This window comes from Epargyreus clarus, unplaced genomic scaffold (genome assembly GCF_041222505.1).
Source record: "Epargyreus clarus isolate Ecla_fem2 unplaced genomic scaffold, WU_Ecla_fem_2.2 ptg000007l, whole genome shotgun sequence".
NCBI classification, from domain to species: Eukaryota; Metazoa; Arthropoda; class Insecta; order Lepidoptera; family Hesperiidae; genus Epargyreus; species Epargyreus clarus.
The window spans coordinates 19,075,112-19,103,059 of record NW_027332215.1 but is presented as its reverse complement, the minus strand read 5'-3'; the positions used below and the strand labels follow the sequence as shown (position 1 = coordinate 19,103,059).

The 27,948-nt window shown below is 33.5% G+C and overlaps 1 protein-coding gene across 5 annotated transcripts in view; it reads left to right on the top strand.

Moving 5' to 3' along the window:
• The window catches only part of per (period circadian regulator), a 44,954-nt gene that overhangs the window by 13,380 nt on the left and 3,626 nt on the right, over nucleotides 1-27,948 (top strand). The window contains exons 4-26 of one of the 5 annotated variants that reach the window (XM_073075008.1): nucleotides 17-183; nucleotides 2,359-2,453; nucleotides 2,744-2,818; nucleotides 3,261-3,392; nucleotides 4,092-4,152; nucleotides 6,012-6,218; nucleotides 7,056-7,284; nucleotides 7,554-7,665; nucleotides 7,907-8,026; nucleotides 8,561-8,710; nucleotides 11,946-12,064; nucleotides 13,187-13,282; nucleotides 13,572-13,721; nucleotides 14,254-14,425; nucleotides 16,063-16,219; nucleotides 16,784-16,888; nucleotides 17,899-18,009; nucleotides 18,677-18,843; nucleotides 23,720-23,860; nucleotides 24,239-24,358; nucleotides 25,651-25,839; nucleotides 26,991-27,125; nucleotides 27,356-27,457. In XM_073075008.1, the coding sequence (XP_072931109.1) occupies nucleotides 17-183; nucleotides 2,359-2,453; nucleotides 2,744-2,818; nucleotides 3,261-3,392; nucleotides 4,092-4,152; nucleotides 6,012-6,218; nucleotides 7,056-7,284; nucleotides 7,554-7,665; nucleotides 7,907-8,026; nucleotides 8,561-8,710; nucleotides 11,946-12,064; nucleotides 13,187-13,282; nucleotides 13,572-13,721; nucleotides 14,254-14,425; nucleotides 16,063-16,219; nucleotides 16,784-16,888; nucleotides 17,899-18,009; nucleotides 18,677-18,843; nucleotides 23,720-23,860; nucleotides 24,239-24,358; nucleotides 25,651-25,839; nucleotides 26,991-27,125; nucleotides 27,356-27,457 (3,112 nt within the window). Of the gene's footprint in view, nucleotides 1-16; nucleotides 184-2,358; nucleotides 2,454-2,743; nucleotides 2,819-3,260; nucleotides 3,393-4,091; nucleotides 4,168-6,011; nucleotides 6,219-7,055; nucleotides 7,285-7,553; nucleotides 7,666-7,906; nucleotides 8,027-8,560; nucleotides 8,711-11,945; nucleotides 12,065-13,186; nucleotides 13,283-13,571; nucleotides 13,722-14,253; nucleotides 14,426-16,062; nucleotides 16,220-16,783; nucleotides 16,889-17,898; nucleotides 18,010-18,676; nucleotides 18,844-23,719; nucleotides 23,861-24,238; nucleotides 24,359-25,650; nucleotides 25,840-26,990; nucleotides 27,126-27,355; nucleotides 27,458-27,948 lie in introns of all 5 variants that reach the window. The other 4 variants (XM_073075009.1, XM_073075007.1, XM_073075010.1 and 1 more) reach the window with 4 other exon arrangements.

Genomic DNA, 27,948 nt, shown 5'->3' with positions numbered 1-27,948 from the left:
CTATTATTAATTATAGCAGCAACAACTTGAACCAACCGCCCGAAAAACGGCTTAAAGAAAAGGAGAAGAAAAAGAAGTCTCCTCAAACTGAATTGAAACCTACTAAGGTGCAAACTGAGGTCGATTGCAGGCCACCGGTGCCCGTAAAGGAGTTCGAAGAACCCAAACAGCAGCAAGACGATGGTGGGTGGAGCTTTTGATTAAAACTTGTGCTTAACAGCATGTAGCTGCGTTGTACCATTCGAGTGCATTTGCTTTAAGAAATGTTTTCTTTTAGTTTACACGCTTTGTCTCGTAATATTCACTTATTTTGGCATTTATTTTTCAGTTAAATGTATGTGTACAGTCATGACTATTGATTTTACTGTGTGTCGTGTAAAACTGTTCCGGATATATTATACTTTCCAAGATCCACAGTTCCTGAACTTCCTATATATGCCGAATAATATATTGCAATGCAGTTGTTGAAAAGACAAAAATGAGAGATATTTTGTACCAAAAAATTAATAAGACAGAGCTCTGCACGAAAGAAAATATCTTTTTTCGCATTTCGTCATTATAAAATTCCTAAGGTTGACTGCCTATTGGCTACTATCGCATTAGCAACGAGTAAATTGACGTATCCTATCTATCCAACGTTTTGCCTACCATCAAATTTAGACAAGATATTTGATTTATAAAAATGACAAATTTGATTAGATTGATTACCAATCATGAGAGTTAGTAGTGGTTAATGCGTCTGAGGCATCACAGACATGCAAGTCTGTGGGTAGCATATAAAAATTTCGTGGCGACTATTTAGTAATTTACGCGTTTAGATAAACGTGTCGACGACTGACCGTCGATAGATCAGTGCGTCGCTAAACAACAATTTAGGTGCCTGAGTGGTAGCGACGCAACTACTCAATAGCTTAAGCGACAAAATGGTGAGGAGATGATAAGCTATAAACAATGTTGGAGCAATGATGATAACTCACAACCGTTAGACAGTCAACCGATCAGTCACATATCCTCTCCTGTAAATATTAACAATTGATTCGATATCAATATCAAATATGATTTATACAGTGTTGAGCTTTTTCAGAAACCTCGTAGTTCATAGGCAGTTATAAAAATGCAATGCTCTATAAACTATAGGAAAACAGTTTTGGTAACAAATGTAAAACAGTTTTAATTAATTACATTTGTTTCCTCTTCATAAAATTACTAAACAAGTGGAAGGGCCAGATTTGAGCGTTCAGTATTGTATCTTAATATGGCTGTATACGCGCAAACATATACAATAAATCACAACGACCACAGAGATAAAGGTATTGACGACGTCAGTGTATCTGAGATCATGGTAATTGTCTTACTATAATTGAGCAAAGTATGTCATAGGGGATCTATTTCAAAAATCAGTAACTATTAACTTTCAACGTCTCTGTCAAGTACAAGTAAAATACGATTTTCTCTCAAAACTTTTTATAGCGAAAGCGTTACGGGAATCAGCCTAATTGTTGCAAGAATGTAAGTACCTGTCACAGAATATAACATGTTTCCCCAGTTCTTTTCTTTTGTTGAATGGTTTCAGCCGCTCACCTTTTGGCATTTAAAACCTTGACATTGGCGTTTGACGTCGACACGGGGAGGAAACGTGATTTTTTACACTTTGACTTTTGCTGTTTGAAACTTTGGCTTTTGCTGATGTACATGCAATGACAATTTACATAACGTCTGACTCTGTCTCTAGCTTGTATTGGCAAACATAGCACCCTAGTGAAATCTGGTCCCGTCAATAGATATTGAAAAAAATAAAATTACTTAATTTTTCAGTCTATTCTCTATAAAACTTTTATATATTACCTTATGTCTACAAGCCATGTTCCCAGAACATTTAATTTAACAGATAAACATTTCGACCTAATAGTTCGTTTGCTATCATTTTGATAAAACTATCATTTTAACCGGAATCTGATTGCTTGAACTAATTTTATATACTCAATTTAAAGAATTTGCCACTCAAAATAAATGACGAGCTATTGAAAAAAGTCATACACTAAATAAATTATTATTATTACAGAAGTCCAGGGCCTCGAGAATCCCAACTCCATTATGAGAAATTCATTCCTACTCTTAATGTAACTTTTTCATAGATTCTTCGGTTAGAGCGTCTACTGGTTAAGCTAAAAAAGCTAGAGAAGGTAATGTAGATTCAGGTATGTTACGTTTCCAGTCGAAAAGTGTGTTGAATTTTTTTATTACTAGTAATGCAATTTTTTTTAAATATTCTGTCAAAAAGACTGTTTCCGTGATGTATATGTAATAATTTCGATGTAAGTTCCTGTTTATCTTCCGTCTTCTAAATTGTGCCTACAGTTTCTCTCACGCCGGCGCCGTCTGGCTCACATGCGGAAAAAGGCGCAGAGAGCATGGACACTTCCAACTCGGACAAGATGAGCTGCAAAGATGAGGTATGTAATAAGAGGAAGAACTATACACTTTCGTGAACTAGTTGGCCATTATTTGTTAGTTTCTAACGGGGATAGATTATATCACCTCTATTTGCATCCACCGTAACGAAATATAATTGACGGAGATTTTAGAGTGAAAATGCTAAATAATTAAGGGGTACTATCTGGTAAATCAGATACAAACATTCGCATGTAGATTGAGTAGCTTAAACAACTATATCAGCCACTTTTGGCTAAATATTACTTAAACTTTTGGTTAATTTATAAAAGAAACCTTATTTTTATGTTAGACTCGTTCCTGCCATACCCCGGTTACAACCCTGAATATAGTCGCAAGTCACCCATCCTCCACCAACCATTGCCAGGTAAGTTCGATATGATTAGTAAAAATAAACAAGTCTCTCATGCAAATCTCTCAAACAAATTCTGAAATAATCATTATTTTTGAATTACCACATGGAAACGCCAGTCGCCATTCTGCTTGGACACGTTATGTCATTGTGTTACATAAATTGTATTAAATCGTAGCACACATTAGCAAAAATCTTATGTTTACTATCCAAGTGATGGCAACAAAATGGCGACTAGCTTTTAGTCATACTAAACGCCTTCGTTCTCGTTTGCTTCTTATAAAATTTATAATACATCTTTACATTTTTTTCTAACATGGTGTTATACCTTGGTATATTAGGTAGACATTTACACAATAACATATATTTAAATGAAAGACCTATTACATAAAAATTCACAATTTACAGTTTTATTTTATTTAACGAAAGTCATTTGACACAATCTGTCTTGTTTAAGGATTCTTTTTCGTGCGTCATATCGATGAATGATGGCGTGGTGATGTATACGACCGCCTCGATCACCACAATTTTGGGTTTTCCCAAAGAAATGTGGATCGGCAGATCCTTCTTGGACTTTGTACACACAAGGGTAAGTGACATCTTGTTTTTATTTACATAAATGTATGCATGCTTTTCCTCGTTTATTATGTTTCCGATTAAGATTGGCGGTCTAGGTTTTCTTCGTATGAGTAAACTTTTATTTCTATTTTTTACATTGTTATTGATTTTTACTTTCTTTTACTGGTTTTTACATCTTAGTTCTTGACACCTGAACTGTACCATTATTCTTCTTTAAAAGGTGTCTTTCTACTTCAAATCTACGATCACGCTTATCTTAGAAAGACCGAGGTAGTATTGTGAAGACGTAACACAATTTCACCTTAAGGTCAGAGTTACTAGACTTTCTTTACATTTCTAGACCATCATAAATTATTCACAATGGTTGCGTTTATAGTTTAAACTTTTTTGGGTCGAATCCCAGAACACTGACATAGTTTTTCTAAACGTAGTTTGTTTGGGTGATCGACATATTTTACTCGACTTGGCGGAGGCACTGCCGTGCCTCCAGATAGAGTTTCCTGTGCGTTCTGGCTTATAGTGGTGAATCCAAGATTAACCTTTTGTAACAATTTTACTAAGAATTATTTTCTGCTATTTTAGGACTAACCCCATATGGGGTTGATTAAATTATAGAAGACCATCAGCGTTAGTTGCCTCTTATCATTACGTAGACTCCAATGTTCGTCACTATAAAACAAAAAAATGTAATGCAATATTCTTTCCACAGGACCGCAACCTTTTTGCATCGCAAATAACGAGCGGCCTGGCCGTGCCAAAAAATCTTAATGGTATGCAAGAAAAAGGTAATTTTATTTTTATTACTAACCATAATCGTCGTGTTGACGCTTTTGATTGCCCGTCGCCTTATCTGCAGCTTGTTTAAATTCAAAAGTAAGATTATTTTTGTATTTTATTTTAATACATTCCTTTGCCATATCATCAGCTCATAGATTCTATCGTTTTTTATAGCAATAATTTTACTTTCTATCTCTTTCCTGTTTACTAGATTTACCATGGAATGATTTATTGAAATGCGCTATAGATGCGTAATCGTATATTTGTTCTTGTTATTGAACTGCGAGAACTCAGATTACTTTTAACCGATAAATAAGTAGTAGGTTAATACTGCCGCGAACTATTCTCGAGACTTGTTGCATTGCACAATTTACATTGCTGTGTATTCAACTAAATTGCAACACAACTAGATACGAATGTAGTAATATAAAGTAAAAAGCAATTTAAACGCTGAGATCGAGTGAATAATTTCCTCAGTTCCCGTCTGTACATTCTTGAGTCAGGTGGCGTGGACGTTCAACGTGCGAAAGCCACGTGACGAGTAATCGTTTTGGCTACCGAGGAGTATTATGTGATTGCCCCTCTATCCGAACTGAATCGTACTTACGTACTATATTCCTATATGGAACACTTTGAGAACTGAGAGTTAATTGTTACTCCACATAAAAAAGAACTCAATGTGATTTCATCGACTATTAATAGGTATAAATACTGCAGGTGTTTTTTTTCCTTTGTCATACGACCTTGTTACGGCTGCGTATGTACACCGAAAATAACTTCGGGTGTCCAATGCAATTTAAAGTATTTTTATTACATATTATTTTTTTAGGCATTACTTATGATTCGTAACTAAATTGTACATGTTGAAATTCCGTCAATTGTCGATAAGCGCAGGAACATTAAATTTATTGAATATTCGCACTTTAAAAATAATATAGTTTTTAGACCTGCCACAATATTCATGACATTAGACGACAAGACGACGTATCTATCTACCTTTACATTTTTGTTCATAGATATCTATTGAAAACTTGAGGAGCTTGTCGTTATTTTTTGTTGTTATGTTGAAAATTCTATATATTATAGATTTATTACGCATAGTACAAATAAGCGTAGATTGATGTAAGAAAAAGTTTAATAATTTGTACTTATACATATTTTGGAGTAAATCAATTGAATATGCTATGTGAGTCAAATTAAAATGATGTGTATATTCATTCATAAAGGCGGAAGACTCCGCGACTCCAATCAGCGCTCATAGCGGATTGTGTCAGAACTTGGAAATTGTATGGGCCAATACGTAAACAAATAACACAAACAGTCATATTTGTCAAAACGTAAAAAATCGTGGTAAGGGTACAGGAACGTCAATACGAACGAAAATATCTGTTTATTCATCGTTTGGAAACTGATTATCATGTTCGCCAACGTTTTCAACGTTAAAGAAAAACGAAATGTTTGCAACTTTCTTATTCCCAAAAATAAAATTTGTTTTTTTATGAAATTACCGAAGGCGTAACGATATAAGAAAAAGGTTGAAAAGTTTCAATTAGTATATTTATTTGTTAAATAAATTCGACAATGAAGCTGATGATTGCTTGTGCATGCGTGCCTGATATTAACCAATAATATAATATTATTGGTTAATATTAGAAATTGTCAAACTTGTAGTTTTTGTAGGCCAAAATTGGATAGAATAAGTATTTATAACGCTAGTAGGTCCTTAACATACATATCGTAGGATTGTTTATTGCTTTTCCGCGGTGTTATAATTTTTTGGTTCAAATAACTAATAAATAACTGGTGTTTCTATATTTTTTAACTATTTTACATTTTATTATTCTATATTCAGCGCTCCCACGTCAGCCTACGTCACCTACGACTATGGTGTGCCGCATAAGACGTTATCGAGACCTGAGCTCTGGATTCGGAGTGAAGACCCGAACTGTTGCTTTTATGCCTTTCCTCCTAAGATTGTCGTTCAAGAAAGTAACGGATGACGATGGAGATTGCACGTATCTCGTCATACAAGCGACGCCCTTTTATTCTGCATTTAAATGTAAGTAATTCAATACATTTTATTTTCTAATATATTTATTTTTATTTTTATGCAGTCGCATGGTAAATACCAATATGATTTTACAAGTGTATTTATTACAAGCTTTTATTTTATTGGCCTTGTAACTTCATATTACGTGAGGGTCTAATCATGCACCTGAATTTTAATCCAGTTAACCTCCTTCGGGCGAATTCTTATTTTGTATACATGGCGGACATCCCTTAACGTGGGAACATTTATTTTCGTATGATTCCCTATGCTTTGGGCGGAGAAGAATATGCAAAAAGGAAAAGCAAATAGATGCAAAAAGCTTGATTTAAGATCTTTCAAATATAAATTTATTTCAGTCTCCGTTTAATTTGACATTCATTCAATACTAAATTGAAACCTTTACTTTGGTGCAACTTGCATTGTTAGGTAGCACGTGGCAATATGTACGTGTGTATCTTATCTATTTGCCTTGATAAAAGTATTTTTATCTTTACCCTTTTGCGTTCCACATGTAGAGCGGGTGTTTATTTATAAATTAAGTGACATTAATAAATAAACTAATCATATTGCACTAGCGGCTTGACTAATATTATCTACTATTTTTCAAGGGGTTCATTCAAAGTAGTCTCAGTTTCGGCCTTATTAGTTGAGCTACTTGTAGCGTTCGGTTCTAGCTAAAACAAAAATGCCGTACTATATAAGTTATCCAAAGTTACGATCGGCACTCGAACGCGTACTACACATCGTGTAGCGTTTGATATCTGCGTCTTGTATTTTCGCTGCTTTTTAAAAGTAGCTAAGGGAAGATGTATGCTGTGATAACATATTAAAAATTATTCATTACAGTGCCAAATGAAGTGATCACAAAGTCAGTACCATTCGTAATACGTCACGCCGCGAATGGCAACGTCGAGTACATTGACCCGGAGTCCGTACCGTACCTCGGATACATACCGCAGGACCTGGTGAATCAGAACGTCCTGCAATTGTACCATCCACATGATCTGGATTATCTGCAACGTGTGTACGAGGTCATCGTAAGGGAGGGTGGCCTCGCGCGATCCAATTCATTCAGGTACTTCGATAAATAACTTTGTAATTACTTAAGACTTTGATTTTTTTAATGGTGTACTTGTAGGTATACCAGGTACCATAAAAACATGTCAGTTGCCCCTTTTGAGTGTCATAGATCCTAGTCGTTTCGATTGATGAAGATGTGGCGATTAATGGTCATTTTAGTATTACTATAGAAATTATTACATTATTGGAAGTTACATAAGTGTGTTCATAATTATGCTTAGCACGAGAAATATGCCTATTTTATTAGCATTCGTGTGTTTTTAGGATGATGACTCAGAATGGTGATTTTATAAAGTTGGAAACCGAATGGTCGTCCTTTATTAATCCATGGTCACGGAAACTGGAATTCGTTATCGGAAAACATCATGTTCTTGAGGTAAAGTGTTATGTGTTAAGTTTTATTTTACTTATTTTATTTATTGCAGCTATTAAAACATAATAATATATTTAAGATTTTAAGATACGAGCCTTCTTTTGATTTGTCTAAATTATGCGAGTGACATGGGCTATATGTTTTTAGCAGTCGGGTTTTGTATTTCCTACTTTTATGTCGATAAATGATAATTTTGATAATTAATTTTATTAATTATTTTTTATTTTATTCCCAATATTAACAGGGTCCTACAAACCCAGACGTCTTTCGGACACCGGAATGCGATGCTTATTGTAAATTTAACGACGAAGAAAAAGTTAAAGCTCAATGTACGAGGGATGCAATTATTCGGATCATGAATGAAGTGAGTATACAATTATCTAACCCATAACATGATTTAAATGCTGTACTAAAGTAAATACTAATACTATTGTAAAGGTAATTAATCCTTACACGTCATTTAATGTGTAAATAATTATCAAAACATTAAAAATTGTTTTGAAAAATAAAGTGTTTTGAAGAAAATATAAAGCATTAAAAACTGAACCAGTGTGACTATCTTGAACTTTCTATCTACATAGGTATTTCAAGAAACTGTTAGAGGAAGTGGTAGCTTAGTAAGGGAATTGATAGCCTAGCGGTTGAAACTTAGCACTTCAATCGAGCGAGCCCAAGTTCGATAAAAGCTCGCATCTCCGAATTAACAAATTTATGTGTGCATTATAAATTAATTCACTGGCTATATGGCCTTTCAGTCTGCCAATTTGAACTAGACCAGCATGGTGGATTATAGCATAAACATACTAGAAGAGGCGACCCATGTTAGATGTGTTTAGCAGTGGAACAGTAATATGCTGACGAGTGAAACGGTTTAAAAAATACTTCTCGTGTCGCACAGGTGTTGACGAAACCAGCGGAAGCTGCCAAACAGCAAATGTCGAAACGTTGTCAAGACGTCGCGGCGTTCATGGAGACTCTCATGGAGGAGGCTCCGAAGAATGACGAGGACTTGGGGCTCGAGATACAGGAAGCTGATCATAGTTATTATGTAAGTGTGCTCTCATGCTTCATAAGTATTATTTTTTTATTCCAGTCATCTTGATTCGTAATATCCTGATGAACTTACCTATTTATAAAGTGTATGTGTTCGTATTGCCCGTAAGTCTGATACGATTGATTTGATTTTATTTGATAAATTAATACAATTTATTTAACGCCTAGATATGACGAGATTTGACGACCCGCGTGGCATGGCGGTCACCATACCGGTCTGGCGCGCAAAGGGTCCCGGGTTCGATTCCCGGCCAGACAGATATCTAAATGATGAATTTAGATTTCTGTTTCTGGGTCTGGGTGTTTGTGTATTTGTCTATGTGTGTGTCCATGGCACCCACAACACAGGGAATCCTAGTGTGGGGCTGTGAGTGTAGAAAGCGTTTTAATATGAACAGCTTATTTCGAAGTAATGATTTTTTTGCAAAATGTATAGAAACATATATGTATAGTCATGTTGCCATATAGATAATTAGTTGCCATGAATGAGTAGAAAGTAGACCGGTCTGTATCGCCACGTCCACTTTTTAACTTCCAAGAAATTAAGCGAATCTACTTTTCACAAGAAACTTTTGAAGCCGTCACGTTTTCATTGCGTAAAAGGTGTAAGAGTAAAACTCACGGATTGTTTTTCTTTCATCTTCAAGGCGAAGGCAGAATAACAGTTTTGTTTGAAAACTGACGAGACCGAATTTTTGTATAAATACGTAATCTTCTCGCTTACGTAGTAATCGTAGGAAAGAAAGAGATCGAAATAGTATTTGTTATTCATCATCGCAGTCATGAAAACGTCAACTATGTTCCGTGTTACGATTCAGCTTCCACACGCGGAGGCGGAAGGCGAAAAAGCCCTGCGATTTGTTACCATTATAGGTTGTACTAGGAAAAGAATCTAAGTTTATAGGTTGTCAGAAATGAAAGGCGATCGCAATTTCGTTGTCATTACGTAGCTGGAAAGCGATAAAATATTTTGCAGGACAAGGGGTATTATGGCAGACATCTTAATTTAATTATTAGAAAAAAGTGTGTAAATATAAAAAAATAATTGCTCATAAGTCTCTTTATCGTAAAATTGTATGTGTAATTTTATATGTACCGTAAGATGTACGATTGAGTATATGCTAAAAATCATATAATGTTGATTGAAAGCCTTTTTGTGTCATTACTCAGACGGGTCTCTCGTTAATGTTTGGAAACCTTAGAGCCATCGACAAGTTGTATCAACTGCTGGGCATAACTCTGTTCATGAAATTAACGTGACTTCTGAAACACGTCAGCACCAATAAGATGTACTTCCGGTGGCATATCCAACTGGGCAGCGCACGATTTTGTTTGTATGAAACGTGCAAAAGTAAAAAAAACCTGCGGCACGTTCGCCAGATATAATTTAAAAATAAAGCATTAATGGTAATAAGGAAAATGTATTTCCGAAGAGAGTCACCCTTTCATCCGGCGCCCTTTAATTATACAAAGGTCAAGTTGTCAACGTGATCTTTTCCTCGTGATAATTCGCGACTCGCAAACGTGATGTTCGCGAACATTCGAAGCCATTCAAACATCTTAAGTCGCGTACCCTTACCATTTTTTAACTCGAATGTTCATTCATTAGGATTTGCTTTTATAATTTGTGCCACTTATCTGAGGCGTTCTAACTTAGTTATCTTTTTTTTTTTTTTTTTTTATAATATAAGAGTAGCGGACGAGCATGCAGTCCACCTGATGGTAAGTGGCTACTGCCGCCCATGGACATCTGTAAACAACCCCAGATAGGATTAGATATTCCTACCTGAGGTTGGACACATATGCGCCGCTACCCCTGAGGACTAAGCTGGAACGCCTCGGAAAAGTATGTCTCCCTTACCACACCTTTCAAACCGGAACACAGCAGCGCTTAACACTGCTGTTATTACGTTGAAATAGGTGTGGCGGTGGTGCCGCCGGAGTCGAACCAAAAAGGGTTCTACCACCTTCAAAATCTAGGGTAGTTACGTATCTGTGGATACCTGTAGGTAATATTATACGGAATGATAGATATTATAGTGACCATTTACCACCAGGTGGACTATATTCTCGTCTGCTACTTCTATATTATATATATTTTTTAATAATTTCTCTCAAACAGACCGGTGAACTTTTGATGTAGTCTACCATGTTGCTGGCTGGCTTGGCTCCTCATTTTTTAAATTTGTGTTTAGCTATACTTTGATAAATTTTAACTACCGTTTAATAATAATCGATTTAAACATTTTTTACTTACTTTTCTATCGTCATGTAGGTCTATAATAGCAGATTAATATTATTAATTTATAAAAAATAAATTTATAAATAAAAAAATATTTATTATAAATTTATAAATAAAATTTATATTTTTTTAAAAAATGAGTATTAATATATAAAAAATAACAATGTTTATATGTATATTGAAAATATATTTTTCTATAACTGTATATAATTTATTGACCTTACTTATTGCGGTATTGAAACTGGCCGACCAATTTGAACTTACCCTTTTTAGAACTAAATAGTGTATATATATTTTTATAATTGAGTTGTTCCCCCATTTTATTTAAACATTATTAAAGGTTTGGAGTTTGTTTTGGAATATTAGGTGTTTTTTTTTATATTACTATAGCTTTAGGACCCCTATACACAGGGTTCATCTTCATCGCTACGTGCGACACGCCTATTATCGCCGCAAAGCAGCAGCGTTTACGCTTCTGTTCGCCGGGCTGAGGACTGTGACGAGCGACTTATATGTGCAAAGGCGTTCGAACTTAGTCCTCAGCAATGGCAACGCGCCTGTGTCCAACCTCAGGTAGGGCTGCAATTAGTGTATGAGGTTGGCTGTAGGGGTTTAGAGCGGCAGGGCCTCTTTTAAAGAGGGATTGTATACGCCTTTGATGTTTAGATTGATGTTGTTGCTTTCATGAAATAAAAATATGCCCATAGTAGGGCCCAGCAGACATGCTGCTTTGGACATCGGCGATCGAGGATATAAATGTTTTTTGGGATGTCGAGGCAGTATCGAACGCTCCATGCCGCATGTTTGAGTGTCGGTCGCAGTTAGTTGAACGTTCGATGCGGCAACGGAACGTGACAAACTCTATGCTTTATTAATGTTGTAGCTAAAACTCGTGTTCGATGCTGCCACTAGTTCTAGTCTGAAAGGGCCTTTGATGGACTAAGTGAGAGAATTGATGAAGACATGTAGAGCTTATATATTGTTTCAGGAACGCGACTCCGTAATGCTCGGTGGTATTTCGCCACACCACGATTACAATGACAGCAAGTCCAGTACGGAGACCCCGATTAGTTACAACCAGTTGAATTATAATGACACCCTTCAGCGGTAAGCTTTGAAATGACATTTTCATGTTTTACGGGATATTATTGTGGGTTTCGTTGTTTATAGGTTTACTGGTTGATTATAGGTATCGACAATGACTACTGATTTCGATTAATTATTTATACTGTTGAGAAAATTGGTATATTTATTGTTCAATTATTTATATTTGTTACGGATGTTTGAAAGTTCCCAAAATTCTCTACAGTTCTAAGCAGGAAGGGAAAATATGTCACCGCCGGCAAAATCTTGAGTTTTCATTACTTTAAGTTTGAGTAAAAGGTACAATATCAAAATTTTGATTGCCATTCCATGCGTCTGTATGGAGGACATACAAGATGTAAAAAATATGGGATTATGTTTTTGTGTCATATGATAAAGGGTATAAAAATGGCAGTTGTAATAAAATATGCCATCACGGACTTTAATGTTATCTGTTTACGTAGAAATTTTAATGATTTCTTACCAACATTTAATTTAATGATCTATCGCCGAGAAAATTAATGAATGACGAGCTAAATGGGTTTAAATAAAAAAAGTTTATTTTTTCCTCTTGAAATTTTTGATTTTGATTTTTTATATTGCGGCATAAAGAAATATTTATTTTACTGATAATAATTATCAATTAGATAATTAGGATTGTCTAACAGTTCAGGTTACTTCTTTATAATATATACTTATTACAATTTACGTAAGCTATTATAAATAGTTAATTATCGAGGACAATATTTTATCAACAATAATTAAATAGGTCATCCAACTTGTTGTTACTACGGAACCAGTTAATAGTATTTATTTAATTTTACTGAATTTCTGATCAAAAATAATGAAATAATTTAACTTTTAATGAATCTGTTGCTAAGCAGATCCCCGCCTCGTAGTCGTCGTGGCTAAATGGCAAAATGCATATTTATATTTAAAATTATAAACAAACAAAAATAACCTTAAACAAGTACGCCCTGTCGTAGTCGTTAACTTATAGCCTACGTTAGAGTGATAAAGAAATATATTTTTTAATAACCAGCACATATAATAAATAAATTTTATCGATTCAAGTCTAATTCATAATCTCGTAGAGTCTATAATATTAGCTGTATGTGTTACTGATCTATTTATGTAAATCTTCAGATACTTTGATAGTCATCAGTCATATCCGTTTGAGGACAGCAATACTGTGAGTGGCGAGAACGTGTTTGGATTAAAAGACCCGAAGGATATTACTAGGTGCGTATTAATAATAACAGTTGGTAGATGTTTACCGACTATCCTTGCCGACGGCAGAACTCGACAAAATAGAGACAAAATCGATGTGTTAGAAATATGTTGTTGAACCTTTTGTACACCAGTGGTAGCGGTGAGATAGGTAGGGCGAAGCCTAGGTAATATAAGTTTTGATGGCGCTTAGGATGTTTGGCTTAAAACTGTAGATTTATATATGTTTAGTCGTTGTTACCCTAGTTCCAGCGAAGCATATTTTCCTGTGTATTGTACTATAACAGCTTTTCTATTTCAGGAAAAGTTTGTCTCCATTGGCCAAATACTCTAGCGATTCTACGGACCTTGGAAGTTCATCCGACTCGAATACAATGGCGGTAGCCAATTTTGGCTCGCTAGTAACTCTTGACTATACGCCAATGAGACTCACTGAGTCTTTGCTCGACAAGTAAGTTTATCAAAATAAAAGATTTTTATTCTCCCTTCAAAATTGACCAATTCAAGTAATACCGTATAAATGTTGTTAACGATTTTACGAACATTCAAAGACTTCCGAAGTAAATAAGTCCGAAGTAATAAGTATGCGTAAATAAGTCCACGTGAATTCTTACTAAGTTTGTGTTTCGTTTTTCGGCACAATACTTTTAATTCGGTACATTGGTATTGATAAAAAGAACGGAGGTTGTACAAATGCTTACTGTTTAATAATATCGAGCAGGAATTGTTTATTATATTTTTACTGATTAACCTCTTAATATAAAATAATCTACTTTAGAATAAACACATAATTAAGCTGAATCTAAAATATATTAACGCTCAGTTAAAGACATAACTAACATGCATTTGTAAAAATAAATGTAATAAATAGGTATAAAGTTTAAGATTGATTATTATTAACGAGCGAAGATGAACAATATATTAGATTAAAAAGGAAAGTTTATTAAAAAGCCTTCACAAGCCCTTATTAATTCTTCCTTCAGGCACAATGTTGAAATGGAGAAAAAGCTGGTGAAGATGCACCGCGAGAATCGAATCAGTAGCAAGACCGAGAGGGAGAGGGCCGAGACGCGCCAGAAGAAGAAGGAGCATATCGCGCGGTGCAACGCGGCCTATCAACCTACTAATGCGGTCTTGTTGAATCCTGATTCACAGGTACTATATTTTGTCCTTGAGTTTTGATCACATGAAATCCTCTTCTGTAATGTAATTACGAGTACATGTCAACTGATACTTAAAATAATTATTTTGGCAATAAAGTCGGTATTAACGAAAATAATGCCATTTTTTATTCAAATAATGTCATGTTGTATGAAGGTATAAAATGAATTGAAAAATTAAATTCTAAACATACAATTATGAAATAATTTGCAAAGAAGAATAATTAGTAATATTTATTAATTGTATTTCAGATTTTATTTCAGTTAAAATGTGTCCAGAAAACAATTTATCCTACATCAAAAAGTATCGTAGGGCGTCGTTGCAACATTATGTTAGCCGGGTAATTTGGTATTCCGAAGAAACCATCATTGAATAACTTTCAAATAGTTGAAATTTAGAATTACCAGTAATCATTTATACCCTCTTCATTATAACCACCATAAAATAATTCAGACTGTTCCTCAGTAGACGATAAAATGAGAAAAATAAATACATATTACGATAGCACGAGCGATGCTTTATTTAATCTTCTGAGAGTGATTAAATTTTAAAATTACGAAAATTATTTTTTTCATTTTATTAAATATTTAGATGATGTAGAAAAATATTAATTAAATATTCTGTTAACAAAATATTAAATAATCTATACAATACGATATGAGGTTGTAATACTTGTAATAGATTGGTCGTAAAAATCGGTTTCTTTGGATATCGATTTGATCATATGTACATGGGTGGGCGTACCTATCAGATGTACAGAATGCTCGTTTGCTACTCCTATACTTTAAAACACCTTATGTGATCTGTATCGCACAGGATAAATTATTTGACAAAAAAAATAGCGAGTGTATAGTTTTTTTGCCTTTGCATTCCAATCGAATGCATTTCTCTTCACATTTGCATTTACTTTGTACGTTGATTTTATTGTTTACCACAATTTATTCAGATGATAGAATCAGTCAATACAAGCATGATAACCTTTTATCTTAGGTTATCGGCAATACTTTTACTTCTACCCTCTACAATTATTCAAGCTTTCAATCAACTCACAGTTGTGGAAAATTTCTTTAAGTGTTACAATTTATTTCCTCCAGATTGATAAGAATTCATAAATGTGCCCAATTTTGAGTTGTTACGAAAGATTGTATGTGGCAACATTATAATACGAATAGTATAAGTGGATTGGTAAATTTTTTTGATGTTAATTATTTGATATGGTAGAATCCTTTGTGATTGGACATAGACGCTTACACCACACCAATTTCAGTGCGATAATAGTATTGTTAAGCGCTGCTGTATTTTGGTTAAGTGATAGAGAGTGTCATAAGGCCATATCCGAGCCGTAACAACATAGTCCTCAGGGATAACAACGTATAGTCCGCGTAAAACTGCTAGTCCGCTCTGAATATAGAAATGAATTGCGTCGCCATAGCAAATTGTATTACTACACCTGCTCGCAACAACTTCAGAGCGGACTTGCAGGTTGGCGGTGACTATACCTGTGGTGGACCTGAAGCAGGACTCTAATCTTAGCTGGGGTCGATTATGAGTGTGTGAGTAACCAACCATTAGAACAGTGTTCCAAACAGCGTTTGGTATTATTATTACAATATATAATTAATTAATTTCAGCCACATGGGCTGAAGCGTAGCTCGAAACAGATTGATATGGGGCCAGGTCCTCACAAACACCACTGCTCGTCGCAGCGGCAGACGCGTAGGTGGCAACCGAACCACCCGTCCACCTCGTCTGTACCGCAACCAACATCCAACATTTCCAATACTACTGGTGAGTGATTATTAAATAAATGCTAAAAAAAAATTGTAAGTTCAATAAAAAATTCTGATAAATATATTTCTATTATATGATTTATTAAAATTTGATAGTGCCTTTGTCAACGCAGTGTCAACTGCTGCTTTGTTTTAGTTCAAAGGTTTAATAAGAGAGATAAACTCGTATATGAGACATTCCAACATAGTCCTTAGGGGTAGTAACGCATCTGGGTTAATTATATATGTACGATTGTCCAAGAGCTATTGAAACTTACCATAAGATGAACCGATTGATCCTTAATATAAAAAAAAAATATAAAGTTAAGAAGTTTATTTTACAATGATATAACTTTTAGATGCGCGGCAGCGTGTCAGCCAAGTTGTCAAAAAGGGAACTGCGACATAGCACTGTGTGCTACATATACATAACAAGAACCATTTGGAGCTACTTTCGAGCCCTTAATAACTTAAAACAACTATTTAGGCTAGATACTAGCGGTTTTTTACTGAGACTCCTGAGACCAAATAGAATTTCATATTTCATATTAACTATTAGTAAAGTATACATCTTTCTTTACAGCAAATGCATGGCCCACAACACCTGGGAATAGTGTGAATACGTTTTTCCTTGGTGTGGGCATCCCACAGCCTATGTCCATCGTTAGCTCGATGAATGGTGTGTCAGGTAAGCGTTTAAGCGACAACTGTTTATAATTGTTATTATTTTATTATTGTTAATCATTAAATAAAGTTAGAGCATTTTTTTAATTAATACAAGTAAAGCTCGCCCATAACTAACAAGTAACAACAAAAAAGATACACTCACTATAGGGGTTAAATATATATACAGTCGACTCTCGATAATTCGAAACTCGAGGGACTCTTAAAATATTACGAATTATCGAGTGTTTGAAATATCAAATGGTTCGAAATTTGTGAGAGTAAATAAATAAAACTTCGAATTCTTAAGTGTTGATCAATTATTATTTATTAACTCCTAACAGTAACTGAATGAACACAAACCAATTCGTTAGTGTGTGTCAAATAGTCAAACTAATCATAACAAAAACAGTACACGTTTGAACTTGTCGCAAAATCGTATTTGTACTAACAATCTTTCCGCCTCTTTCTCTCGGCAACTTTGAATTGTCGAATGTTGAACGCCGATGAGTTCGAATTAACGCGTCGTTTTGTTATAGAGCAATGATTTTTTCGTTTGAATTACCAAGTGTACAAAAATGTATGGATTTAGTTCGAAATATAAAGAGATTTCGTAGGGAACTTGTGATAACTTTGAATTATAGAGAGGTTCGAATTATCGCAGGTTTGAATTAACGAGAGTCGACTGTATGTATATATCTTTGTCACTTTGCAGCTGTTTAATAAAACAAAAAATCAAAAAAATAGTTGACAAACCAAAGACGAAAATGTTATGACGAAATTATACAAATATTTTCATTTACACTTAATACTTATTTAATCATCTGGAATTATGACAATTTATTCATGAAGTGCGAGATGAACCTATTTGTCTACTTATATTTCATTATGATACGTAAAATACTAAGATTCTACAAATTTAAGATTTTTATTTATTTATTCAATAAGGAACTTGTACTGTTTTATTGTGTCAAGATTTTTTTTTTATGAACCAATAGTAAATTTCTAATTTTTTGTTTGTCTTGTATCTTTTAGGCATGTTCCCGATGTACTATGCGCCTTCAGCCTCTACTAGTATGGGGCCAAACCCGGGAGCACCAAATGGGAACTTTGGCAACAACTCGGCTCGCTTCCATCAATCTGCGAGTTAGTATCGTGATGTTCATTTCTATTGTGAATCTACACTAATTTTATAAAGAGGAAAACTTTGTTTGTTTGTTTGGTTGTAATGAATAGGCTCGAAAACTACTGGACCGATTTTAAAAATTCTTTCACCATTTGAAAGCTACATCATCTACGAGTAACATAAGCTATATTTTATTTGAAGTATATTTGATAAATAGATTTTGAGGCGGTACAAAGTTTGCCGGGACAGCTAGTTATTCATATTCTTCTATATATGTAGTTAGTCAAGCCAATTTAATGAATTTTGTCGGGGCTAACATTTATCTAAAAAAACACAAGATATAAACCCAATCATTGGTTATCAAATTAAATCAATAAGAGACCCTATCACTTTACCTTCGCTATTAGTCGATCTCGTTCTCTTGTAACGTAACAGATTGATATTTTTAACTTTTACAACTCATAATATACTTCTTTAGCAACTATAATAGCAAATGAATATAATTTTTGAGTTCGACTCGCACTCGACTGATTTTTCCAGGAGATGAATGTCCGGAAATAGAATTTTGGGTGCAAATGTCAAGTCAACGCATGTTATTGCAATTGTCACTTCATAAAATACAATACAATACATATTTGGGTCATTTAATTATAATGATATTAATTAAGGTTTGTGTCTCTTTTACAGTGCCTTGCATGATGTACGGGCAACCGATGTACGGTTCTCCGTTTATGTATTCACCGATCACTCCTCAAGTTACTTATGCGATGCCGGAAAATTTCATGAACCCCAATATGCAATACAACTCGAACAACGTACACCCTTTGGAGCTCGCACGCAGCAACTACGAGGAGGTAAGCCGCTCATAAAGTGATCTAGGCACGCCTATAGAAATAGAAATAAGCACAAGCTTTGTATATATCTGTGTATAAAAATGTCAACGTAAATTATAAATACATGGTATTGTCTCCAGTTTATTTTTTGAGAACTTTGCTGACATGCTACTGTGTGTCTAGAAACTGCCCGTGCTCGATAACTTTACTTGCGTGGAATACAAGATGCAAATGCTCATAAGTTACTTAATAGTTTAATCGATGTAAAAAAATATTTTTGTAAATTTAAATAGATGTGCCCATTGTTAATAAGATATTATTAAAATATGATAACAGATTTTTTACAAAAAAATACTGTGTCACTATCATGCTCAGGTAGCTTTCGCGCACGGATGTATGAATTCTAATGTCATTTTCTCTTCTATTGTTTGCGTGTAAAATACAGCTAACGATATTATTATTTTTTTTAACCAATACTGATTGTGTTGATTCGTTATATTGTTGACATTTTTACGCATAGATATATGATTTGCTTTTCAGTCGTAACTAACAGACATAATTCTAACCGTAAACTATGTACGCACTAACTACCACATTCTTTGGTTTATGGTAAATAACTTTCATACGACACTTGTTACATTTTGTTTGTGCTAAATAATCTTAATCTATTATAAGTTACTGCAATTAGCTTTTATAAGGGCCTGTTCTACCTTCAGCTGAAAAATTTGTCCACAACTAATTTGTAGTTTTGAATAAACTATAAGACAACTTATAGCCACGTGGTGAAGCAGGCCCTAAATGAACTATACTCTGATTCATAATTAGGTGTCCAAAATGTAAACAAAGGTGTTGACCTATCAAGAAAATACGTCAGAAATGGTAGTTTTTATTTTTGTCGATATTAAAGTAATACAACAATAATAAAATAATAATCTAAATAAATTAAGATTAATTCACATTTTCTAATAATTAAATCACCTCAATTTCGTTCCATACGTTTATATACAATAATAATAAAAAAAAAGTTTATGGTAGAAAATTAAAATGTGATAATGGTAACACAATCGGAATCCAAGACATATTTTTTGTGCTGTCATTTTTAAGTTTCGTAACTGATATTATTCATTTTTGTGATTGTGATGGAACTCTAATGTTTTCTCGTTTACATAACGCGTTTGTTAAATTGTGTATATTTGTTAAATTTTCGTTTTTTTTGTTGAGTTTGTTAAAGTTTTTGTTTCTTGTTAATTTTGACAGTGACATTTCTTTGTTTACATTTTGGACACCTAATTATGAATCAGACTATAGAATTACTTGTGGTTTAATGGCTTTCAAACTATTCTTAGCGACATCTTGCATGTATGTACACATCAGTGTTGCACTGTTATTTAGAGAAGGAAATTAGTTGAGGTGTGGTCCTTTTCTCATCATCATGGTCGATTTCATCGAACATTAACAATAACAACATCCCATTACTGTTCCAAAAGAATTTTGTTCTTCTTTCAAATTCCTATCAGATTGAAATTGAAAATTAAATGAAATCGAGATTTTAATTATTAATATGTATCGATAATATGCTTCGAAAATATTAATTTGCTTAAATTTGAAACATTGATTCCCGTAAAATAAATTAACTGACACTTTTTCACCTTCTAGAAACAGGTCTTTTTATTTTTTACAGACTAATATTAAAATGGTAAATGGTATCTCGCGTTTTCAGCTTAAGCTTTTAAATTAGTAACATAATATTTTCTGTTTTGACTACACAAGCTGTGCATGATGTGTATTTGTAGTAGTTAATAAGTAGGTCTAAATAGAATATACATTTTTATTTTTGTTTTTAAGGATATTCAATGAAATCATGTAGCACTTGTATTTTTGTATCAACCACTACTTAAAATAATTAGGTAATATAAAGTATATCTTTAATTAATATAGATTAGTGGATTGGGCAGAACGTAATAACCATGTCTGCTTCGATTATCGATTTTACATTTACATTGTGTCAATTATTAAGAGTATTTTTGGACAATAATATGGACAATAATATCAATTGAAATTTTCTAATTGTTTATGCACCTTTTCCTTACTTAAAGTATTGACTGAAGGATATGCGTGATATAGGATAACTTTTATTTCAAATAAATGATATCAGCATTATTCATACGTGAAAAAGTCTAAGCGTTCGATAAAAATGCTGTAAGCATATTTATTCTATGCGGGTGTTGCTCTTCAGTTTGGCAACGCCTATTGTTGATTGTGAGATTCCTATAACTGAAAGGTACTAACAATCCATTCATTAAAATTTCTCATATACTCATTATATATTTCATACAAGACATAGTATAATTTTACCACAGACATGTCGTCTGTAAATTTTATTATGTAACTATTCGTGTTCTCTAAAATTGTCTTCTGAAAATCTTATGTACTAATTAATATTTCAAAATGTATTTTAACCTCGGAGCATATGGGAATTCTTGATATTCATTTACGATAAATGTAAATCACGTATTCGTAGATCTAATATTGTACACATTGTCTTCACACCTAAATAGATTTCTACCTTTACTTTCTACTACTACTAGTAGTGTATATAAAGATTTGTCATGTGTGTGTATGTGCTATTATATAATACATTTTAATAAATGCGATAGTCTTTAGGAACAGTTTAACAACAATCATATTACTTAAATATCGCTGCTTTGCATGAATAGCCGCACAACTCAAAAATATTTTTTCTGTTAAAAGTACAATTTAATCAACAATATTTTGTTTTATGTGTCTAACTGTACTGTTGTTACAAATATACCATAACTGTATTTTTTATTATTTTTACATGATTTATTAAAAAGATCTCAAAATAAAAACTTTGTTTAATTTTAAACTGGTTCTCCTGCAATAATTTTGCAGGAGAACCAGCAATTGCCTTTTTTGAGTTGCGCGATTAGTATTGCAAAGCATCGATATGGGCTTATTATTATTATTACATGCACACATTTTTTTACAAATGCAATAGATTTTAGGAATAGTGTAACAATCATAATCATAATCCTAATATATTATTATATATGCATTATACATATATCGACGGTCCCTACGTATAAAGCGACATGTCAAAAACGCAGGTTTACAGGAGAGCGTAATTAATGTTCAAACCACTCTAGAAATAATTCTCTATACAATTTTAAGAATATTTTTTTTTATACAAAGCGATAAGTAGGAGATATCCGCATTTACGCCACCTATTTCCTGTAAATGTTGTACTTTTTCTTTTATACTAATGGTAAATCTAGTAAAATACATCATATTTAAAGAAAAATCTTATATAGGCATACGCGTATGGACAATCCAAAGCCGTATATGCAATAAAAAAAATTGCAATTTTTGACATGTCGCTTTATACGTAGGGACCGTCGATATCTATTCATATAATACGAGTAAAATCGGTTATTATTTTTGTTGCAAATCATTTTCACCCATTTACATTCAAAATACAATGACTCAATGAAATGCGCGCAATTACTATACACCTTCTGAGACGATAATTAAATAGGTAAATTGTATTGAATAAAAAATTAAACGCTCTTTTCATTATTCAATGAATTTTGTATATACGGTGAATTTTACAAAGGGGCCTTCAGGACCAAATCCTAATCTATAAGTATTAGCAAAAAATGGCTAAAGGTGTTATGAGACCAACTTTGATAAAAACGAAAACTGCATTTGTTTTTTTTTAGTATATTTTTCCCTACCCGGGAATCGAACGCGTTCATTTTGAAAAAATGAACACAACCTTTGTTAATATCCAAGTGTTTTAATAATATAATGGTGGGAACTTAGTTGCCAACGTAATATGAAAAATTTGTATTTTTTTCACAATGAACTCGAATCTAATGATGCAGTTTTAGTTTTTATCAAAATCGGTCTGGTAACTCCTTTCAGAATTTTACGCCAATCCTTTAAGTTTCGGATTTTACCCCAAAGACCCACTTGTAAAGTTCTCCCAATTACCAACGCAAGCATGTAACAGCGAGATTTTCTATCACCTACTCATTATATTCAAGCGTTGGCTTACTAAAAATGTACGTCGGGTCTGTCACTAAATTCACGAAAAATCGACGAAAAGATAACCCCTTTCATTTGGGAAGTCTCCTAAATATCGGAATGAAAATCTACACATTTCGTTTGGTTTTTCCAAAATTATCTCATAATATAATGATCAATATATCATTATCAACATATCATGTGATTTAGATTTTCTTGTTATTTTTTCCCTCGGTACTTTATGGTCCTGAAATTACATCTAATGATTATATTTTTATTTATTTCGTATTAAATTGATTAAAACTTTAATCATAAATCCTAAATTATGCGAGTGAAATTAAAATTTGCGATACGCATTGCCATGCGTCGAATCTAAACATGACGTCACACAGCGTACGATGTTTCTTTTCGTCGATATTCATACTACTTGAGAAAAAAAAAAACTATGCATATTCCCTATTAACATTACCTGGAATTTGGGAACGCACTCGGTGCTTCTTGAACGTGTACTTTTAGATTTTTTGTAACATCGCGCCTAATTGGTTGTAGGAAAATGTATTAGTAGTGTTTGGTTTGTTACTCGGACAAACGACAAAGCGGAGGACCCTTAAATTATTTTTTCCGGTATGATGTATTTTTAGCACGAACATTTTTTAACGCAGACCCGAAGTGCATTGATTGGTAGGTCGACAATCGTTGACTAGTTTCGTTGTTCGAACAACTTTGATGTGCATGTTAAAAGTATCATCACATGCAACATACACGCTTATACTAACACAATAAAAAGCCTATGGATAAAATTAACCGAATGTGAAGTTAGAATTCGCATAAACAATACGTGCATATGCAGGCGTGTAAGCCCAGCGTACAGTTGAAGACGAAGCCGTTTACCGAGAGCTGGCGCGACAAGAAAATGGCCGATTCACATGCAACCCCGCCGAACACCGATCAAGTCAGCGGAAGTAACTGTTCAGTCAACGCATTGAAGCGGGTACGACATTCAACATTTCACTAAAATCGATAGATACTTCTTTATTAGATAACAATTTAAAGCTATAATAGTTATGGCTTGATGTTTATAGAAATGTAGAGGCACGATCTATTTTGGCATGGTAGTTCACTTCGATCACTTTTTTTTCGAGACCGTCAGAATTTATGCAATGCGTGCATCCGTTTTGTTCTCTTACGATTATCGTTTTTCTGTTACTATCATTATTATTTAATTTTTCGGTTGCTATCTTGATAAATGTTTTTTTGTAACTTTTTATAATTTTGGATTTTATGTATGTATGTGTTTGTTTATTATGTACAAAAAATATTCGTTTAGCATTAGTTTTTATTTAGCCCCCGTTATTGAATACTTTTATAGGAAATGGAGCCCCTCAGTGATAATCAGAGCGTGAAAAGAAAATTGGAGACGTTATCGTCTGACATCAAATCGGCTGACAGTTTCAGTCCTAAGGTTAGAGTTGGGCGCCCATCGTCCACGGTAACAGTTTTGTCAAGACTTACTACGAATTCGCAAATCATTGGAAAGATACTCAATTAATTTGAATACTTATTATTTCATTTTTTTCCAAATTTTCACAAACATCAGACTCAAATTTTGCTTCATATAGATAATTGAAAGTCTAGTATGTTGTGTACTATGTCATTGATTTTATATAGATGCTTTGTTAAGTTTATTTTCTGCATTACATTCAATATATATATATAATGCAACAATCTATAATACATTAATTTTTGTTGGACTTTTTGAACTGTTTCTTTAGTGTGTAGCATTATGATATAGAATTACGATATGTAGTATTACGATACCTGTATTGTGTAACTTGTGAAAATTATTGATGTGAAACATCTATAGCCGCACGTAAAACCGATTTCGGGCGTGGCGACGCATGCTATACGATGGTATATATATATATAGTCTATATGCAGTAGTGTGTACGGTGTGGCAACGCGTCGCCATGCACAATCGAATTCAATAAATAGTCATCGTTATCTGGAAAAAAATCGTAATATTTTATTTTATCATTATGACATATTTAGTTCCTATCACAATATGTTCTTTTCTGCATATTACTTTTACAAAATAATGTCGATGTTTCACATCTGCCAGGCGTCCCGTGACGGCTCACATTTTTTTTAAGTTCTATTGTATTATGATAGTTCGAAGATATATCAAGGATAATTATTTAAAAAGTGAATTATGCAGACGAACACACTTCAAGCTACTCTGAAGTATTGTTCGTTTAAAGGGAGTATTTTTAATATTACCCGTACAAATTAATTATTGATTAGTGTTAATAATTTTACATGTGATTGAGAAATGACAATGGCGTCCTGTATATGTCTGGAACTGATAAACAAGAACATTTGAGGTCATCCTACCATTCTAACAATTGTGGGTTCTGGGTTCAATCCCCGGCAAGACAGATATTTAAGTGATGAATTTAGATTGCTGTTCTTGTTCTTGTTGTTTGTGTATATATTTTTTTGTGTATTCATGGCACTGACGACGCAGGAAAAACCAAATGCTATGAGTGTAGCAAACGCTACTTTATATGTTATTATAAGTATATGAATTTACAAGAATTGTCACGAAGCGTGTTATAATCTAAAGTTTTGTTATTTTTCATGTGATATTATTTTAAGACATATTTCGTGATTGGCAATTTATCGAATAAGTATGTAACATGTTAGGTTGATCAATATTTTGATAGTTGACATTTTCCATAATTATCGTAACAAACGTTATTTGAAAGATTCTTTTGTCAACAGACCATGGAAAACTTAGATACAATCAAGGAAAGCGAAGCCACCAAGAGGGGCAGTAACACCGACGATGTTGTTGATAAAACAGACGGTGAATCTAGTTACTCGTCTTTTTACTCATCTTTTTTCAAGACGGAATCCGGCAGCGCCGAGGAAAGTGATGCCAAGAGGGGTAGCGGTAGCAAGGATGATAAGGTAAGAATCGCATACACTCTCCTATAAATTACTTTGTAAAGGCACTAAAACCTCTGGATCGACTCTGGAGGCACCGCCGATACCTATTTCTGCCTAATAACATAAGTGTTACGCGCTTCTGTGTTCCGGTTTGGAGGTAGCAACGCATCTGTGTACGATTTCTAATGTTATCTAGATTTGATCAGATATGTCCATGGGCTGCAGTAGCCATTCACCATCCGAAGGACAGCATGCTGACCTTATATATTTTTATAATATAGAATTGCTATATTATAAAAAATATACATATAAAATATATCAAACGTCGTCGACCCATTAACGACATATAAACTAGAAAGTGGCTTTGAGACCTTATTCTTGAAAAAAAAAACCTAACAGACTTTTTGATGCTCCGTCGTTATAGCAGATGATGATTAGTTTACAATATATATAATTCGATAAATCAAAGGTGCCTAATATTGGAATCTCGAGCCGAATTTAATATAGGAGCTGCAGACGAGCATGCACTCTGATGGATAAGTAGCTACTGCCGCGCATGGATATCTGTAATCAACCTCAGACAATATTCCTGCCTGAGGTCGACCACAGATACGCCGGTACCCCAGAGGACTAAGTTGGGACGCCTTGGAAATAAATGCCCCCTTTACCACAGCCTCCAGCCAGAACACAGCAGCACTAACACTACTTTTATTAGGCGAAAACAGGTGTGGCTATCTATAAATGTGTACAGAGACAAATACATATTTTTGCTTAGACATCATTAAGTAGCAAATAGTATTCCATTTTATATAAATATGCTGATGCGAACTATTAGATATTCTTTTTGATTAGTGGCCTCATTGAAAATCGGCGCTTTGGTCTTATTCTCCGACGTAGACTGTGTCGGCTCTTTCACGCTATATTGCAGCACAGATACTCTTCTACAGATTCTTTTGCTATCTATACACTAAGATTTTTTTATAAGCTTATTATTGTTATACATACTATACATACATATGTTAATTTCTACAACGCATGGGATTAATTAAGTGGTACTGTTTAAATATATTTTAACAATTATTAATATTTTGCTCCTAACCATGAATAAACAACTTTTCTTTATTTCTCTCTATTCAGTTATATGATTAATTTCATACTAATTGTTATTATAGTCATATTCCTGGGCCAAAAAATCGCAGGGAGATGATATGCCGTCCATGTTAAACTCCAATGACATGGGCTACAATCCAATGCAAAAACCTAAAAAGGTGATGAGGAGAAAAATGGAACCGCCATGGATGGAACAGGTCAGTTGTTAAAATCCAACTTTTTAACATGTTACATCTCATTCAATTTTTAAATTTAAAATACCTGTTAGGCAATGTCTCCTTGGGTGCTGGAATATTTTTTTTAATGTATATAAACACTTTTACATATCGACAATAAAAAAAATACACCCAGTTGTTTGTTATTAAGGCATAAAATCAAATCAAACCAGTAAGATATTTCAATATAACATATGTTAATCCTATTTTAGGTCTGCGTTACATCGGAACTTATATATAGATACCAAGTTTTGACGAAAAGTATGGAGGAAGTCTTAAATGCAGACAAACAGAGAATGAAAAATGTAGAACAGGTAAGATACTGTTATGTTATTAAAACACCATTAAATCATATGGGGAGTGGTTAATTTGCTGATTAAATTAGATGAGATGTATATAATAAATATAGATTTATTATGTATAGTACAGTCCGCGACGTCTAAGGTGAGCTTTACATTCGTGTGAGTGAACACAATAGTAGAGTCCGATAAAAAAAAAAACAAAAGTATTTTTTTTAATTTTTGTTAGGTACATAAGTTGAAGGTATTCTTGTAGATATTTTTTAAAAAATGATAGTAAAAATATTTTCACAATATGCAATGAAATTGACTAAATAATCTTTGTATTATTAAACCCACCATTTTGTTACATTGTACAATTTTATAATCAAAACAATTTTTTCGCGAAAGTCTAGATATAATCAAAGCTAAGTCTGTGATTTGAAAATTGTACAATGCAGAAAAATATTAGATTAAACAACTACAAAGTTTATTTTCTTTATTTTTTTAATTTTTAGCCTGTCTTC